The 14957-nt window shown below is 38.6% G+C and overlaps 1 protein-coding gene across 7 annotated transcripts in view; it reads right to left on the bottom strand.

Annotated features, from left to right (window-relative positions):
* Positions 1-39: 39 nt before the first annotated feature.
* PUS7 (pseudouridine synthase 7) overlaps positions 40-14957 on the bottom strand; it is a 57020-nt gene continuing 42102 nt past the window's right edge. For all 7 annotated transcript variants that reach the window (XM_090042008.1, XM_090042011.1, XM_090042006.1 and 4 more), the window contains exons 7-17: positions 11347-11458; positions 9490-9567; positions 6950-7078; positions 6583-6708; positions 6242-6303; positions 5884-6044; positions 4818-4944; positions 4514-4615; positions 2797-2926; positions 2464-2555; positions 40-1090 (exon numbers count right to left, since the gene is read on the bottom strand). In XM_090042008.1, coding sequence (XP_089898134.1) covers positions 954-1090; positions 2464-2555; positions 2797-2926; positions 4514-4615; positions 4818-4944; positions 5884-6044; positions 6242-6303; positions 6583-6708; positions 6950-7078; positions 9490-9567; positions 11347-11458 — 1256 coding nt within the window. In that variant the 3' untranslated portion in view covers positions 40-953. The remainder of the gene's footprint in view (positions 1091-2463; positions 2556-2796; positions 2927-4513; positions 4616-4817; positions 4945-5883; positions 6045-6241; positions 6304-6582; positions 6709-6949; positions 7079-9489; positions 9568-11346; positions 11459-14957) is intronic.

Here is a 14957-nt window from a genome sequence, read left to right as displayed (position 1 = left end):
TGTTTGCACACAAACCCAATGCTCAAAAGACAATGCAAATAGCTTGCACTATTTACATGATTTATTAATTCAAGCAGCAGAAAACAAGTGTGTTTGGTTGGATTTTTAAAAATTATAACATCAAAATGCAACAGAACTGCTGTTAGAATGGCTTTTTAATCCTCTGGTGCCAGGAGACTGGATTTGCCCAGCTCATCCACTGCCAGCAATGGACCCACCAAATTTCTGGTACCCAGGAATTAGCTGCTATTCATGAATACTCATCTGGACTTCTTGGTTAATTTGTTTTTGTTACCTGTCCTTTTGTACTCTTAGAGATGAAAACATGCACAATATTTTTATAATAAAATTTAGAGCTCAAATAATTAAAAATGGCTGTACCTGCTTACATCACATAAATAGGAATGAAAAGTTTTGCCAATCAATTAATTTACCAATCAATGCAAATGTTACTGGTATTCCAAGGCTACTCAAATGCATTCCTCTGAAATAAATATTAATTATTCAGTCTTATTTAATACATTTTTCTCCTCTGTAATATTAGCATGCTTGCAGTAACTTTTATTCTGTGCTGACCTGATGAAAGTATATTCAATGCTTTCTGTACTTATAAAGAAAAAAGTAATTTAAAAAAGCAATTTAGTATTTCCAAAAATATGATATTGCTGTCCTAAGCCCATTTCTTCTTAAGTTGTAGTTGTGCTAGAGCTTAAGTATGTTATTGGCTCAGGTAATTAAAAAAGCCAAAGCATTAAGATTTTCTTTTTTTTTTCTTCTTTTTTATAAACACCCATATTGCAAATAATTATTGAATTAAATGCTTAAGCTAAAAAAAAAAACTTAAAAAAATACAAACTTTTTTCTTCTAAAAATATTCAATCGTTTGCACAGGACAGGAAAATATGAAAACTCATTCATATTTTAAAATCTTTACATCGTTTTACAGCATTCATTCAGCGAAGCCATGTAGTATTCAGCTGTGTCTGGTTTTTTATACTCGTGTCCATTTTTAAGACTTCTCGAATTGCCATGGTAGCGTAAGTAGAAGGAGGAAGAGAGAATTCCATCTTCAAGGCCCTGAATTTACCCTCTGTTAGGTAAAAAAAAGCAAATAAACATTTCTGATGCTGTTCTGTCATCACATCATTTGTCCTATTCTAAGTATTTTCTCAAAGTTGTAATCTTAGCATGAGGTTCATAGATTGTAGGAGGTTGGAAGGGACCTTGCAGATCAGGTCCAAGCCCCTGCACTAGGCAGTAATGACAACTGGGGTCAAGTGAAGATTTGTCCAGTCTCCTCTGAAGATTTCCAGGGTAAGTGATTGCACCACCTCTGGAGGGAGTTTATTCCACATCTGGACACCCTGACTGCGAAGAAGTTTTTCCTAGCGTTAAACCTAAAACAGTCTTTCCGGAGTTTGTGGCCATTAGTCCTGGTTTTCCCCAAGGGTGCCCTGGTGAACAGCTGTTTGCCAAACCCTTGGTGTACTCCCCTGATGTAGCAGTAAGCTGCTACCAAATCCCCTCTTAGCATTCTCTTTTTTAGGCTGAAGAGACCCAGGTCCCTCAGCCTTCCCTTGTATGGCTTGCCATGCAAGTCTCTGATCATACGAGTGGCTCTTCTCTGGACTCTCAAGCAAAGCCCCCACAGCGAGGGAGGGAGTTGGGTCAGAGGCTGGGGTGAATCGGGCCCCAAGGGGTCATGGGAGAGAGCTGCTGGGAGGGGGGCATAGCTCACTGCTCATGCACCCTTTGGGGAGCCATGGGTGGAGGGGCTAGTGCACCCCAGATTTGTGCCCAGGGCAGAGGCAGGCTACCTGCTGTGGGCCAGGGCTCCATGTCCTGCTGCCTTTCCCCTGGGAGCCGTGCATCCCTTGCCCGATCAGTGGCTTGTGTGGCTCCCGGGGCAAAGGCAGCAGGGTGCAGAGCCCCAGCCTGCAGCCTGCCTCTGCCCCAGGCACAAATCCAGGGGGCACATGTGCCTCCTATGCCTCCCCCAGGAGGCACATGCAAGGTCAGGGAGACTCCCACCCCTACCCTGTGCCTCTGGACAAGCCTCCTGCAGCTGTCGCACAACCCCTGACCCAACCCATCTGCCTCTGCCTGCCTCTCTTTCTGCCTCTGTGCATTTAGTCTGCCCCTCGCTCACAAGCCACAAACCCCCCCAACCCCACTGCTGCCCCTCACTCCTGACCTACAGTATACCACATCCTGCCAGGGTATGCAGGGACCCTACCCCTCCTTGGTCTCCAAACTCTGCCCCCAAACACCCACAGCCCCCCACACCTTCACAAACAACACCCTCCCCACTCCCCCACTTCAAAAATAGCATCTCACATTCAGATCTCTTGATTTTGAAGAGTTTGTCTCAATTTTTGATCGGGTGGGGTTGGCAATACTGTTCTAACAAACTTTATACTACACCAAGTCTGTAAAAATCCATAAAAATAGTTTCACTCTTACCTTTAGGAAGGACAGGTAATGGTTTTTCCTCCAATTTGTCCAAGTCCGTATTAAATAATGGGATTTTAGGATCATCATATGCAACAACCTCCCTTTATAAAACACAGGACAAGACCTTTTATATTTAATTTTGAAGTATTCAACACTCATAAGTTTTAAACACAGTTCCTTAGTTTGGGCATAATATGCAAAAAATATAAAAGATTCACATCTATCATGCTAGTGAACAAGCTACAATATTGACCAGGAAGTGGATGCACAGGAGAACAAGGCCTGTTAGCATTTTTGCAATCCTATTATTTCAAATATGTTTCCCTGTATACTACTACTAACCAGTTGACATTCTGAGGTCGAATGATGATCTTTCTGTAAGCTCCAGACAATGAATAATCTCTAATTCTGTGTCTCATGTTGTTGATATCAAGATTGTCAGCAGTTAGCATTTCCTTGTAGGCATCACCAACTGCAATAAAAGGTAATCTTTTTAATAAATGAAATATTAAGCAAGTTTAGTCTTAGCAGAACACTAAAAAATATTCATTTACAAGCAATTATTCCCATTTTCAAAATTCCTCAGATCTCAGAAGAAATTTAGCACAAACAATGTAAACACCTCCTGCAAAATATCATTTTTCATAAAGCCCCACCTGCTGGAGTCTTGTGATCATGCAAGAATCTGTTTCCATTAAAAATATTTTTCTAGCCCTGATCAAGAAAGCAACTGTAATCTGTGTTAAAAACCTCATAATACGAGAACCATACATTTACTTTCTTCTAAAAAAACCTTATGGTTTTTGGCATCTTACTGCACAATTCCTGAATGTTTGCAAAACCACACATATTAAAAAAAGGAAAAGAAAAGAAAAAGAACAGGAAATAATTGTTCCTCTGTTGTTGGAAGTGACAGGAACAAGCCAAGTGGAAAAATATTATAAATGCACAGGAATAAGCTGATAAGGAAATTTAAATTAATGCCCTAATAATGCTAAACCACGTTTTAACAGCCTTATACCTCCTTTAATTCAGGGATGTCAAACTCAAGCCACACTCCTGCAGGATCCAGACTGCAGGGCTTCTCAAGGCAATGGAATGAGCAGTGGTGAGCCAAGTAGCTCACCCCTCCCCTCCAGCCTGCCAACACACATACCCAGTGGGGGCTCTGTGCTCTGGATTTCGGTGGCAGAACCCTCTTCCAAATTCCTGCTCCCTCTACCAACTCCTGAGGCCCACAACATGGCTCCACAAGGTAGGTATAGTGTGTAGGCTGTAAATCCAACACCCTTGCTTTAATCATATAAAAACAGATGCATTGTAATGGATTAAACTGGTATTTAAAAAACGTTACTATGTATACTTTGCACATTTGGTTGCTGAAACACTGTTCAGTCTCTCTCTCTCCCCACACAAATGGCATCTGCTTTGTATTTTAAAACTTACTAGATCAAATTCATTGCCAGCATGTAACTTCCACATGGTCAGGAAGTTATAATCAGGAATGAATTGCCTCAATAGTGAAATAGAGTTGTGTGCAAGAAAATATTAGTGCTGGTCTGTCACCACTGAGCACACTTTGGTTCTAAAGTATGCTACATATAGAAAAATTAAGGATAGTATTTTTAAGAGCTTTTATTTAAAAAAAAAAATTAAGATATATTTGGACTAAATTTGGTTTCCTCTAGTGGATGCAAATTTTTGCTTCAATAGAAGTACTTTAAAAAGTTATTTTTAAAACAAACATTTCCTGAAGATAAACTTCTTTCTAGGTTGACTGTACTTTTCATCAGAAAGATTTGGCTTTTTTCAAAAGCCTCTTCCTATAAAGTGATATAAAACAGGTGCATACAATTAAACAAATGATGCAAACTTTCTGCTGCAGGTAGGAAGAACTGAGGGGTGGACTAGGCTCTTCAAGCTTTGCCTTAGCTCTTTCCCCTCTTCCACTGCTAACAAAGTTATTTTTTTCCAAAATGAGAATTGGTCTATTTACAAACTTATGCTGAACTAAGATGTTATATAATAATACATATGAAAAAGAAAAAGAAGTACTTACTTTTATGCTTTGGGTATATAACATCAAACCCAGGTAATGGCATCACTACATCATGGATAGTATAGTCCTCAACATCTGCTTCCTCAATATGAACAGCTGTGGCTATAATTCAAGCAATTTTCTGATTAACATGAACACGTGTTGTGTTTTTTAAACTGTCACAGCCATTTGTTCTTGACTTATTTTAAAGAAGTATTTGATTTAAACAAGTTTGATTTTAAATAAAAGTTAATACTGACAACACTGCGTGCCATAAAAGGTACACACTTGAATAAAAGATGCATATACCAACATTTAAGTTTACCTCCTTTAAGGACAAGATCTCCTGGTACAGCTTTAAGCCCATATTCTTCTATTCTTTTGCTTACACTGTTATTCCATACATAACTTTGATAGCTGTGAATATACATCAGACGATTATTCCTTGGTATCTGTGATGAAAAAACAAACAAATGATGTTACACCCAGCAACTGGAATTTTACTTATTGTCTCCAGTCAACAACATCTGACAAATAACACAAAAAGAAACAATTATTTGAGGTTTATATATGATTTCTGGACTTAATTTAGAAGAAATTACTTGAAAGAGAAAAAAAATGTGAATCAATCCCTCCACTCAAAAAGCTAGTATTTTCACCTTTGGTATAACAATTTTTCAAGTACATTTCTGATGCAGCCACTAGTTCTGCTGAGGCTCATTTTCAACATCGTAAGAGAGTACTTCACTTCTAATAAGCTTATAGATATTATGGTCATTTGGCCAAGTACTCTAACCTCTTGTATAACACAAGCGAAAGAACTTTATTCACTACAGCAAAGCACCAGCTGCAATTGAACTATAGCTGGCATATGGAAAGACCTAATACTAGTTTTAAAAGAACCACAATAAAACCAGAAATATCCCCACAAATGACAAATTAACGGTGAATCTATTTCCTTTGACAAGTTCTTACAATAGTTAAGTTACCTTTACTGTTAATTTGATTTGATTCTCTAAAACCACAGAAAGATTTTAGATAAAACTTTTTTTCCCATGTGATGTGCACATAACCATACAGACACAACTGAGATTAAGTAACTATGCAGCTTCCATATTAACATGCAACCAAATTTAGGATTATGTTATTCAGTGTATACAGGTTATACTTATAATTCACTAAGCATCAATTTGACTAGAGAGTCTCAAGAATAAGTGTTCTCTTTCTCGCTCTCTCATCCAGAAGGACCCAAGGGGGTATCCTAAGACAAACACATATAAAACATGAATATGAGTGTCTTAGGACAACCAAAAATGATTAATACATTATTAAATCTAATGTTAAGACAAAAGAGCCCAAACCCACTCATCCCACAACATTTTCACACTCACTATGGCAAATGCAGAGATTATATTCTTCATTCCATACTTTGAAAGTCCCCGTAGAAGCTGTCCTTCCACACACCTTTTTACAGGTAGTTTTTTGAGGGCCGCTGATGGATCTTTAGTCCTTGCCCACTCTTCTCTACATTTTACTAAATACCCTTTTTCAGCTGCAACAATTTAAGATAAATTATGTTAGCTGCAAAACAAACATTTCAACTCAATATACATTAATGAAGTTGAAAATCTTAAGTGTAACTAAGAGCATTCACATATATACCATCCTATAACAAAAATCTGAAATCCTTCTCCATCTATGTTGATCCACCCAAACATGAATATACAACAAGTATTTCTTAGTACATACCTCCAGGTCGTGGTTTTAATATTAAATCCATGACTTCATTCCAGTTATTTTGTAAAATAGCTCTAAAATTCAACAGAAACACATGGGGGTTTTATTGCATTTCATTTTTTAGATCTGCTTCTTTGAAGATCAAATATTCTGTAGATTTACATTTCTTCAGCTATAGCTAATATCATGTAAGACTATTGTCGCTACTAAGAGATTCTGCTCCTGACTCACAAGAACGTGACACATACAATATGAGTGAACTTTTTGATTTAAAGAAAAAAAAAAAACAGTAACATACAAAGATACAGTTCTTAAAATATGCACACAGAAAATAAATGAGGAACAAAACATACCTTCCAATCTGATAGGTAGGAACAGCTGTGGTTCCAAATCTCTGCATTCCATAATAATTAATGAATCCAATTTCCTTGAGAGATAGCATTGCTTGTTGTACTTGTTCATCAGTTCCTGTTATATTTCTAATATAATAGAAAGTTGCTTTTAAAAACAGGGTAAAGTCTCCACAAATAATAGCTACCAGATCAATCTGAGCTTCTCATTTTGCACTCCTTAAAACAGTTGTCAGTCTTAAAGTTTAATGCAACTGTATGCAGATTTTTTTTTTAATCCAGTATCTTTTTTACTCATTTATAACTTCTCAGATGTGAGCTGAACACCCTGACCCAATTAAGGAGGTAGTCAGTGGCACAACCCCTTTACCTGAGAACAACTGTGAAATGGTTTCCTTGCAGTTCTCCCAATTTCAGTGGATGGCTCTTGTAACTAAAATTTCCCAACTTAAAGTTCATCAAACATTTGTTCAAATGTGCAAGCCTTTGTGCAGTAATTCTAAAAAAAGCAAGAGATTTACAGTGACCAAGCCATTCTAAGAAATACTTACAGCTAACACTGTGTGGGGATGCCAGTCTTTCAAGAAATACTACAATAGACCATTTAATTCTCCAAATTTCTTCTGTTTTTAACTAACCTAATACATTTTCTAAGTGAAATATCTAAAAGGGAAGGATAGATTACTTTCAAGACACATCTACATAATCAGCAGGTCTCCCAGAATCTAATGTTAAAACATTCACTTGCAAACAAAAGCAAAGTCAAGGCTGCCTCAAACTTTTTAGAATATCAAGTTTGGCCATATAATAGCACAGAAGTTCAACTACAGAAGATCAAGTTTAATTGCATTTTAACTTTGCATTTCTTAGTCTTCAGAAGTTTTAGCACACAGCACCCCCACAACACAAGTTTAACTCCACCCTTTCTTAACAATGTCTCCAAGTACCAGCCAACACATTTTAAGCGCCTGCCTTTATATAATGGCACTTATCTCAGAAAATCCACACCCAAATTAACCAGAGTCATGGCATGATCAAAAATGCCACAAAGCCATACCCAAGTTACTATTTTATCCATGGGAGAAGGACCCATGGGAAGGCACTGGAGAACTATCAGCATTTGTATCTTTAGCCTGTTTCCCAATTACAGGTCATGTGGGGAACAACTCACTCAGGCTTTAGCTCCAGTTGGACTAGTGAGTGAGGGTTGCAGGTGGGGACAGAAAAATGTTAGAACAACACTAAGAACCACAGTTAACCGCACAGTGAAGACACATACCCTACAGAAGCTGCTGTGTACTTTGTAACACTTTAGGAACCAAGCACAGCAGCACTGTAGAACATAGAAAGTTAGAGTTGGAGGAACATCAGGAGGTCATCCAGCCAAGTGATTCTCAACCATTTTTTGTACCAGGGCTCATTTGTAAACATAGATAGCCAGTTCCGACTCACAGCTCCCTTGCCCTGCGGGCACCCCCCCACTCCTGACCCCCAGACCCCCAACCTTTCCTAGACCTGCTGGTGCCTCACTCCCAGCCCTCTGTCCCCCACACCAGGGCCCAGTGTGTGGAGCTGGGGATGGGTATGTGGGGTGGAGGGATATGTACACTATGAGGGGGGGCATGTGCCCCCCAGATTTGTGCAAGCATGGGGCTGCAGCCTGGCCAGACCAGCATGGGCAGAAGCCACCCCCATAACCCAGTGGGTGGGTCCCAAAATGGGAGGCTGGACCAAGACAGCAAGACTAGTTGCTACTGCTGCCACCATGAACCCCACAGCAACCAGTGCCAGCAGCACAAGATGTCATGAACTTGGGGGGGGGGGGGAGGTGACTCACCCTGCCTTCACTTCCTCCCACTGCCAGCCACTTGTGTGCCAGGCCACGGCTCCACCTTGCCACCATGGCCCGGCTGCCAACCATTAGTCTAGACGCCCTGTACTGCAACTCACCTGCTGGACCACTTAGGCAGCTCCAGCCTGTGCCTGTGCACAGTGAGCGTGAAAATGTTATGGGATGAGTGGGTGCAGGGCTGAGGTGGGGCAGAGCTGGTTGAGCCTTGCTGCTGCTGCCCCCCCGGATCCTACTGCTGCTGGTGCCTTGTCAGCTTAGACAGGCAGATAGAATGGCCTAGCAAGCTGGATCCAGCCTGCAGGCTATATTTTGCCCACCCCTGAGCTGCCCAAGTATTGCAAGGACACAACAGCAACACATAACTTATGTTGTTGGACATTAACTAATGCCATATTATAAATGTAATGCCAAGGATCTTCATTGTTTGTGATTTCCAGCAGCACATCTCCTTTCCTATCTTCCACGATATTTCAAGGAGTATGTCAATGAAAGAGGAATAGGAGGAGGAGGAGGAAAGTGTGTAAGGAATAGTTCTTGCTCTCCTTCCTGACTCCTTTACAGGATATTTGGTAGGAAAGGATGGCAGGACCCTCATGGTGGGATGCAGCATGTCAACAGACTAGTGACTTCTGCACTACTATTAAGTACTGCTTCTGCTGTCTTATGAACATTCTGCAACATGGCAGTTTGCTTGCGATTAACCTGCTGATCCCATCAGATCCATGGACTCCACACCTCCTACCTACAATTCAGAAGCTGCAGCTTCAGTAAACTGATTTGGAAAACTAGAAGTCACCAGGGAACCCCTGTTCTTACAAGAAGTGTTATACAGAACCTAACTGCAAAAATCATGATTGAGCCCTTTACTGAATCAGGAAGCAGAAAGTACTATTTTGGTCTTATATGCAATAGTGTCTTCCAAGTAAAGCTAATACATCTGATGTGAAGACCATGCCATGAACAACAAAATGAAATGCACATGCTATATTTAACGATCTACAGGAAGGTAGGCAAGCAACCTTAGTCTGAGAAGAAAAATGCAACACATCTTTACTTACCTAAGAACAGCAATCTCTTGAACTGTTATAGCTCTTTTATCTTTGGTTCCCATGTAGGAAAATATGTTTGGCTTAACTCTTTAAATAAGAAAAAAAGAGTGATGAACGTATCAGTTTGAGTTTAAAATTAAAAAGCCTCATAAACCCTGCACAATTAAAGTCAGTGATTCAATTAACATTAGATACAAAAACTTAAATTTATGAAACTTCTTGGTTTAATTAGATCCACAGAAATCAGAGAAAATGTAAGTTAGCATGTTTAGAAACAGTACTGTAACTTCATACATTTACAGTATTTCCTAATACTGCATATTATGAATGTTAATTCATACACAAATACCTAGACACTGTACAAATGTACAATGATCAAATCACCATAAGCCTGTATTTCTTCACATACACTACAATCTAAATCATGTAGATTGTAAATCAATGGGCAGCTAACTGAATGTATACTGTGACATTCAAGTTAGCACGATAGATGCACCTATCTGCCCCATTCCCATGACTGTTGCCTTCCCCCTCAAATTTTCTTTGCCCTGCGCAGCTAAGAAACATTCCCTGCTATCCCACTTGTGGGCAGCAGGTGGCAAGACTACTGCCAATTTAGAGTCCTCATCAAGCTGGATACATACCTCTTAATTAGCAAGTTTCCAGGAATCCTGTTTTTCAAATGCCATTACCATTTTTACTCGAATCCAAGACACCAAATTCAAGCCATCTCCCCAAGGCTTAAATTGTATGCAAGGAAAACTATAAATCTGTTACAAATTTCCATGTATAGAAACTAATTATTGGATGTTTGTCTGAAAATTCATCTTCCCTACCACTACAGCAGGGAAAGCAGGGACGGGGGGGGGGACAGGTAACCAAATCCCTGCCCTCTGCCTCCCCGTCACCTGGGTCTCATCCTCCACTACAGTGTCTGTGCCCCCCCCATTTGACAGCTCCAACTCTGACAAGGCACCAGAGGCAGCTTGAGCCCTATCTGGGAAAAGCTGCGGCTGTGGCTCTGGCTCCAGCTCCAAGTGAGCATAGCAACCTCCTCCCATAGGCCAGTACTCAAATTCAAGATGAGGCTTTTTCTGCCTTCACACTGAATGGGGGAAAAACACTTTTCTTGGATTTAAGTCAATATGGTACCACTACTATGCTAAAGGAACCAAGCATTCAGAAGTTAAAATATGGACTGGATACAGCTAGAGCTGCGAAGTGCTGCATGAATTCTAGTGGGGAGAGAACAAAAAGTACTCCTCTGGCTTTGCAAAGACAGAAAGATCTGGGCTAATGCAACAGCAAGCAAAAGGAGGTTGGGGATCACCTACCTTTGACAGAAAAAGGAATCAGTGGTTAGAACAGAACAAAGATCAATAACTGCAACTGCTACAAAAGCCAGTTTCTATGACCATAATATTTATTAGTGCTTTTTGTAGTTGTATATTTTGAAACCTACATGCCTAAAACCCTTGAGATAAACAATACTGCAGCTTTCTTTCACTGGGGAAAAGGGGCGTATTCTTAGAATTATTCAAATGGAGACTATAAACGTTTGCTAGCATAGTGCCTTATGGTAAGTTAATTGAACTAAGAATACATCTAACAGTTATACTATGCCATTTTAATTAGTCAGGACTATTTTACTTCCCCTTCTCACTCCCCAAACTTAACAAAACATTTCAAATTTGAACTCTGAAAACCAAATCTGTTGCAATTATCAGGCATACTGAGATAAACGTTTCCTGTGTTGCACTGGCAAACTGACCTTAAAAGATATTTACAATATCATGAAAATATTTGGCTTTTACTGGAGGTATGTGCTGTTGTGTGCAACTCAAAACAGTAAAAGAATTTTCTTACCTTAAAAACTTTGACAGCACATTAATAGCATCCATTGTATCCTTGTTTTCCTTATATAATACAAAGTGACAGTAGTTTCCCCTAGATTTTGGCCAAGAGTGTTTTCTTGGATCTTTAAAACAAAAAGTGAAAAATGTGTTACTCAGTCTGCTAGTGTTATTATTAATTTTTTTTGTAAATATAAAACTAATTTACTTGCCAATGTAGTCTCCATTTAAAAAAAAAAACCTTCTAGAGTTAGTCATTTCTAGTAGTCTCCATCTGCATCTTACTTAGAAAAATATAGCATTGATTGGCAGTTTAACTGAGATATATGAAAAAATGGACCGTCTCCAAGTGACCAAGTTGTAAATCTTCACTGCAATGTACAAGGTTATTAACCATGTGACTGCCACAAATATTAATGAAAACTGCATGACAAAAGGAAGCATCATTTTATCTGAAAGCTATGGCTATTTATTTAATGTTATACTGTTTGGCCCTGCTCCTACAGTGAAATCAGTTTTAGCCTTGGCTTCACTTTGAACAGTTAGGCACTTTGGATCTGGGTTTGCTTCACTGCTTCCTGAAATCAATAAAAAGACTTCAGTGACCACTGGGTTCACCCCTTAGTGTATGTGAAGAATATTTTAAGGCTAGACTTAATAAGGTGCGATTCATTTATGTACTATAACTGTACATGTAGCAGAGTTCGAGTTGTACTGAATACTTATTCCCAATTTACCAATGCCTCAAACTATTAGAATTCTCTTTAAGGTAAGGTGTAATAATGAGGCCCTACGTGGGGAAGACACATTTTGTAAAGTATAAAAATCAATAAATAATTCAAACTCACTTTTGGCATTCTAAGATTACATAACTGAAAAACAATTACCAAAATTTGGGGTCAGATTTTGAAAAGGCTGGATAGAGAGCATGTTTAAGCTTCTGTAGTCTAAAAGCTGTTCATATAATTTTAACCACTACTTTCAGAGGTCTGAAAAAAGAAACAAGACTGTCTGAGCCTGTCAGATATTTTGAAAAGTTATTATTAGACAGTGAAATTTTCAATGATAAATATTATTTTTATAGTCATTTGTCATTTTGGAACCAATCCTCCATCCACTGAAAGCAAAGAGTCTGTCAAAAGACAGCAGTATATGGACAAGAAGGACCTCTTTTTTCGTTTTAGGCTCTTTTATAAATAAGTAACTGAAGACATTAAATACCCTCAGAATTTTTAAGTAAATTTCTCCCTGACACCTATAAGGAGTTTTCTGTAAAACAAACAGCTTGATCTGGTCCATGTTCGGTCTGCTAAGAGCTACTGCTTTTTCTTGTAAATCACCAGTCCTCGTTGGTTTCAATTTATTCTTACAAAATTAAATTTTAGGTTAGGTGATAACTGAAGTAGCAAATTCATTTTAAAGAACAAAAGGTATTCTCATGAAAAATATATATCGTTAGAGTAGGACAAAGGAGAAAGGGACAAAAATGATTCACAAGGAGAATACTTTTAAGTTTCAAGTTTTTCCAAAATGTATCAGTTAGTCCATATTGTACCCAAGAGGCCTGATCACAGCCAGATTAAGATCTAGGCACACTATACCACAGGATCCCTCAAGGCTTTACCCCTACAGCCCTCAATTTGTGCTACCCTGTTCCCCACACAGTGATGATAGCTATAGACCCAATTTTTCCCTGCCAGAAACGACAGCGAGAGCCTCACGAGATTTACCCAAGCGGATGGAAAGGACCTAAAAAGGGTTAGTGAACAGGGTGCCTGCCTTAAGGTGATATTAGCAGGGCTTCCCAGCACAATGGGTCTTGAAAGTCAATACTCCATTGCAATGAGCAGAACAGTTCACATCTTTCAGAATATTTCATCAAGTTTTGTGACAACGCAGGCAAGCCCTACTGTATCAGTTACATAAACTCAGTTAATATTTTCAAGCTTTTTACTACAAGCACAAAGTCAAAAAACGTATGTGCAATAACATCTTGGATCCTGATACAAATCATCTTAATCTAGTAGCTGGGGCCCTAAACATCTGCATATGCCATTGATTTCAGTGAGACCAAAAGTTTCCCCATTATCTTTAATACAGAGATGTCTTGGTCCTGTAAATCACTTGTTATATCTATTTCTCCATATATTTTAATTCTTGCTACTTTGGCCACAGTCTTCCCTATTTAGTGGGTCTGACTGGTTGGCATTTCATTTTACCAACATGAAATGCCAACATCTCTTACCTGTTGCAGTTCTGACCTCTGTCCCAGTGCATAGCATAAAGAGCATAAAAGAGCAGTGTTTAATTTTTAGACAACTGAAGGGGTTTAGAGGTGAACATGCAGGTTTATGGTTACGTGGTTCATTATGCCGTAGACTGCTATAGCATCCAACAGTTATGTGGCAGATGACAGCAATTTAGACAGTTATGCAATGGAATCGTGCAGAGGCAAACAGTGAATATATGGAAAGCTTCAATCCAAGATGCAAAGAACTTCACTGTGGAAAATGGTGGAGCAGCATCGCTGACAATTTACTGACCTAATAAGCCCAGGCCCCAAGTACTCTAAGCACTACACTTATAAAAGCTTTGCAAGTTTTCATAGTTTAGAAACTATTTTTGTAACCATTTACATCATAAGAATAGTTCATCATATGTGTCAGCTAACGTCAATTATTCAATCTTTAAAAAGTCTTGCTCACCCAGGGGACCAATTCAAGATTTAGACCTCATACATTACTGCTGTACAAACACAAAAGACAGAGACTGTCCTTGCCCACACCCTGACCCTGGAAGCATTTATGCATACCAAGTGTTTCTCTCACACATGACCCTCTCATTGAACTGAATTTCAATGAATGTACATAAGTAAGTGCTTTCAGGATCAGGGTCTAAGAATCTAAGTTTAAAGGCATGAAGTTCTACTGCAGCATTTGTAGTTGCTCCGGAAAAGATGTTCATCGTAAAGAAATACCCTTAAGGTATTTCTTTTAAAAACAGACACCAATTGAAATCATCTTCACATTCTATTTGCAAGCTGCCTTCTAGTTATAACTGTTCAATTTACTACAGACACTTCACTGTAAAAAATGTTTAAGAATATAAACCTCAGTGGGGCAAGGTGAAAGGTAATTATTACAACTCAATAGAAAATAAAAATGGTTTGGAGATTACTTTTGTGTTTGCAAGTATGCATACTCATGCAAAAAGCATGCAAATATAAGATAGCCTAGAAAACGTTAATGTGCTACACACGACAAACGTAATGATAATATGTACCAAGTTTTGATGCTTAAAATACTTCATACCATGTAGCACAGTATTTCTACATTTGCTTTGAAAAAAGTCTCAAAGTAAATCTATAGTTCCTATTTGATCACTATTTATTTTGGAGGCCATCAACTGGCAATGATATGATTTAATTTACTCCTAAATGACATAAAATTAAATTGAAATATGCCCAATTTAAGCCAAAAAAAAGTACTCCTACGCCATTTCATCCCACTTCAAGTAAAATGGTTTAAGAAAAAAAAAAATCGCATTTAATTAAACTACTGGCATTCTGCATTTAGATAAACATTAAACTTTAAAATCAGCTTAATTTATCAAAGATATCAGATA

Source organism: Crocodylus siamensis, chromosome 4 (assembly GCF_052110815.1).
Source record: "Crocodylus siamensis isolate JL-2025a chromosome 4, ASM5211081v1, whole genome shotgun sequence".
NCBI lineage: Eukaryota > Metazoa > Chordata > Crocodylia > Crocodylidae > Crocodylus > Crocodylus siamensis.
Note: the sequence above shows the minus strand (reverse complement) of the source record. Positions and strands in the feature narration are given on the sequence as shown.